This window comes from Quercus lobata, chromosome 11 (genome assembly GCF_001633185.2).
Source record: "Quercus lobata isolate SW786 chromosome 11, ValleyOak3.0 Primary Assembly, whole genome shotgun sequence".
Lineage (NCBI taxonomy): Eukaryota > Viridiplantae > Streptophyta > Magnoliopsida > Fagales > Fagaceae > Quercus > Quercus lobata.
This window is the reverse complement of record NC_044914.1, coordinates 19,103,391-19,108,131: the sequence shown is the minus strand read 5'-3', so window position 1 is coordinate 19,108,131 and position 4,741 is coordinate 19,103,391. Positions and strand designations below refer to the sequence as shown.

General features: G+C 38.0%; 1 protein-coding gene across 1 annotated transcript; it reads right to left on the bottom strand.

Moving 5' to 3' along the window:
• Positions 1 to 2,170: 2,170 nt before the first annotated feature.
• LOC115966527 (uncharacterized mitochondrial protein AtMg00310-like) lies at positions 2,171 to 2,878 on the bottom strand. The gene has a single exon (XM_031085745.1). The coding sequence runs from the start codon at positions 2,876 to 2,878 to the stop codon at positions 2,171 to 2,173; it is 708 nt and encodes a 235-aa protein (XP_030941605.1).
• Between the last annotated feature and the right edge of the window lie 1,863 nt (positions 2,879 to 4,741).

Sequence of the window (4,741 nt, the reverse complement as noted above, 5' to 3'; positions counted from 1 at the left end):
TTTGTATTTTTCCCTGATAATAGTAAAATCTCTACAACTCTATGGACGTAGGCAAATTGCCGAACCACATAAATACTGTCTTGTGTGTGTGATTATTTTTCTTTGGCGTGTGTTTTCTCTATTTTGTTTCTCACAGTTTTGGGAATTTCATGTTAATTCCCTACAATAGAAATTAGCTATTCTAGACTAGGGAGTGCATGTGGCTTAATCTATACTAAGGTGGAATTTGGATACAAACTATTCAATGCACGTCTGTGTCTGCATTTAAAAATAGTGGGTCCCATGCACTATTCATGGGACCCACAAACTACTTTTTTAACAAAAACAACTTTAAAACTGGGTCTTACAGCACTATTCACACATTTAAAAATTATTTTGTTACAATATTTTCAGTTTTCAGTTTTCAGTTTTCAGCAATAAGCAGTATCCAAACAGATTTTAATTATTAATTTCTCTTCCTTAGGAAATTTGGAAGTGGATGAAAATGTTGTTGATAATATGAATCCTAACCATGGAAAGCTTTATCTGTAGCTCGATGAAGAACTCTATGGAGGGTACTCAAAAGCAAATGCTTTTCCCATGTGAAAACAAAGTCAATTGAAACTTGCCACAAAGAAAGTCAATTTATCCTTTTATTGTCTATTTTGGAGATGGAAAAAATTGGTCTTTCAATATTTGATTCGTCATATTTAACACTAAAACAGATGGCAGGGAAGACATTAAAACATAGTTATAATTAACTTTGGGGAGTTAATTATGCATTTCAATAGTTTAGGGGATTAAGTATAAAACTATGTGCACAAGGCTCATTCATGCATAGCAACTTCAAGGCTATGTACGCAAGGTTGGTCTTTGAATATATAGCTAGCGAACAAAAAACATATATGAGAAGTTTGACAAAAATTCAAAGAACTAGTGCAAAAACCCTAGTCCTAAATTGTTAGGTAGTAGGTTTTGGACCCCGTTTTTCAATGGGCAATATGAAAAATTTAAGAGATGTGGCAAGTGAGAGACAAGGGACTCAAATTTATTATCGTGTTCACACCAAAGTCTTAATATTCTACTACTCTTAAGTTGCTCATGAGGTTTTTTAGTGACATATGTATGGTAGTTGAAGGAGTGACGAGAATTTTTTTTTTTTTTTTGATAGGAAGACTAATACTTTTATTTCAAAAAATTAGAAACCACATACATCCTCGGCACACACAGATTCAATATGGCTAGGACATTCTTCTAGCCAAGTGACATAGTCTTCAACTTTGCCTGCATACTGGGCGAGTACATGGGCTAGGACATTCCCCTATCGTTTAATGTGCGAGAAAGCGAACGTTCTAAAGCCTTAAGCTTGACGGAGTATACCGATGACAATATTTTGGATTGCCATAGACACCGAGCCTAAGCCTTGCACTACGTTGTACACCAAGATTGAATCTCCTTCAAAGATCGCATCCCATATTCCCACTTCCACAGCAAAACGGACTCCCGTCTCCATCGCTTTCGCTTCCGTCTCCAGCGCTCCTAACGGGACTGCCATTTTCTTGCTCATCGCAGCGACCACCGGCCCTGTGTCATCTCTAATAATAACTCCGATCCCCGTTGGGTGAACACGGCACCATCAACGTTGACCTTGTACCATCCCTGTGGCGGTGGGCTCCACTTTACTGTCACAAGTGTACTCTCCTGAGCAACTTCTGGACTTTCATTTACACTCTGATATTCATCTAGGAGCATTAAAGCACTCTGTACCACAGCTTTCCCAGGCCTACCTTTCCTCCACGACATATCTCATTCCAATCTTTCCATATACCCCAGCAAATCATTATAGTCCGCTCCACCAAACTCGGCAAAAAGTCACTCCACTTCTGCGCCTGACACATTAACTCCATGAAATCCCATGATGGCAACACCTTAAAAGGTAAGGACAATTTACTTGAAGACCAAATATCTTTGGTGTGTTCACAGTGCCAGAAAAGGTGGTTGACTGTCTCCACATGGGCCCTACAGTAGTCACAAAGACCATCTTTTGTGATATTTCTCTTACATAAATTTTCTTTAGTAGCCAAAATATTTCTACACGCTTTCCATGCAAAGTGTTTTACTTTGTTTGGTATATTCATTCCCCATAAACCTTTCCACACTCTCCTCAACTCGGATGGACTAGAGCAACTCGCTACCTCACACCCAAACTGTCCTCCTTGGCCACCTTGTATGCGCTCCTTACTGAGAACCTCCCATTCCTATTCTTTGCCCACACTATTTTATCCCGAGCTCCATTAACACTTAATGGAATGCTTAAAATCGCCTCAACATCCTGAGCTAAGAAATTCTGGCGCACCACGTCAACCTTCCACTCCTTGCTTTCATTGTCTATGAGATCACAGACCATTGTTAACAGTATGTTGCCTCTCTCAAGTGTTACTACTTTGTACGTTTTTGGTGTAGGAAGCCATTTATCCCTCCATATTCTGATATTTTCCCCATTACCCACCTGCCACTTCAGGCCCCTTCGCATTAGTGCTTGGGCTGCATGAATACTCCTCCAAGCATAAGATGGTTTTCCACCCAATTCTGCATCCATAAAATCACAACCAGGAAAATATTTGGCTTTATACACATGGTAAAACAATGAAGATGAGTTTTTCTGTAACCGCCACCCTTGCTTTGCTAAGAGAGCAAGATTAAATGTTTTTAGATCTCTAAACCCCAGCCCACCTCTCTCCTTAGGTAAGCACATCTTTTCCCAACTCATCCAAGCTAGCTTCTTTTCATCCCTCACCTGTCCCCACCAGAATTGTCTCACCAAACCTGTCAGTTCATCACACAGCTTATTTGGGAGCTTAAAACAGCTCATGGTGTATGATGGCACTGCTTGAGCCATTGCCTTGATCAGTACTTCTTTCCTGGCACTAGATAGAAGTTTTTCTTTCTAGCCTGAGACCTTATTTGCTACCCTTTGTTTTAACTGAGCAAAAGTATTTCTTTTCGAGTTGCCTACCAATGACGGGAGACCTAGGTAGGATTCATGTGCTTGAATAACCTGTGCACCAAACATAGCTTTAATTAATTTCTTTGTGCTCATTTCCGTGTTGGGGCTTAAAAACAACGATGTCTTACTCCGATTCAGTTGCTATCCAGATGATGTCTCGTAAACTTGTAGTATCCTCTGTATCTCATTACACTCCATTGTAGTGGCTCTTCCAAAGATAAGGCTATCGTCGGCGAAGAATAAGTGTGATATTCTTAGGCCCCTTGCCGAAGCTGCAACGCCCCTTAGCTTCTTTTCTTAGACGGCTTTGTGTAGTAATGCAGACAAACCTTCAACAACAATAAGAAACAAGTAGGGTGACAGTGGATCCCTTTGACACAGTCCATGTGTAGGTGAAATCTGTCCATAGGGAACTCCATTGACCCGCACTGCATATGTTACCAAGAACACACAGCTCATAACCAACCTAGTCCATTTACCATGAAAACCAAGCTTCCTCATTATTTGTTGCAGGCATTCCCACTCCACCCGGTCATATGCTTTACTCATGTCTAGTTTCAGCGCCATCTCACCTGTCTTCCCTTTCCTTTTCCTATTGACATGGTTCATTAGTTCATGAGCTACCAACACATTATCCGTAATAAGTCTCTCCGCAACGAAAGCACTCTGATTCTCACCTACAATGTCCTGTAAGACCACCTTTAACCTATTGGCCACTACCTTGGATGCTAACTTATAAACCACGTTACACAAACTTATCGGTCTATAGTCAATAAAGTGACGAGAATTTTTTATACAAGACTTGATGTGAAGTTTTATAGCAGGTTTGGGATGTCCTTATGGTTTGATTTGAATAATGGTTGAGGCTATTGACTGCCATGTCAAACAAAGGGTAAACTTTAGTTTTGTTTTAACTTAGGTAAAGAAACTAAGAAGTAACTAGTTTAGTCATGGTTAAGGAAATTTGTTGTTTAAACTTTATTGGCTACAGTTTTTGAGTTAAAATAGCACCTAGGGAAGCTGCTAAATGTGATAAACCTCTTTACTCTTTAGAAGTCAATATAGGGGCCGGCCCAAGCGTTTCCGAGGCCTAAGGTGAAATTTTCAAATGGGGCATTTATGTTATTATTTAAATAATATTTAACTAGCATTTTATATAATAATTTTTTTTAAATCCATTCTTTTAACTCTTTAATATGATTTTTTTTTTTTGAGAAAATGCTAAAGTTATAACAAATTTTACTACAAACTAGTGTTTTAATGAATGTGATCAATGACATGAGGCTTACAAAAATACTAGAAATATTATAAAATTTATAACATGAGAATTACAAAGATATATCATCAATTACAAATATTCATTCAAAACTGCATTCAATAGTTTGTTGAAATCTACCTATCATATTCATCGTCACATCAAATTATAAAAATTATGGGGACCACCACGCACCCTTGGTGCAGTAATTACTCTACAAGTATAAGTTATTGTGAGGTGTGGGGGGCAATGGCTGAGATCTAAGTCTCTAGAAGAAAGTTTCACACACATATACACTTAGATTAGGCTAGAGTATAATTTTTATCTTGTATAAAAATAACTAAATAAATAAAAGTTATGCAGTTAAATTTATAGTATTTTTAACATTTTCCTATTTGAATGATTTGTGATTAGTAACACGTCTATTTGTAAGACCTATTTATTTAAATTTGTCTTATCTCTATCTCTAGCATTACTTAATTATTTGAGCCTTTTTAATA

Bases quoted from the DNA above. Each gene is read 5' to 3' on its own strand.
- LOC115966527 (XM_031085745.1), bottom strand. From the start codon at position 2,878: ATGGCTCAAGCAGTGCCATCATACACCATGAGCTGTTTTAAGCTCCCA.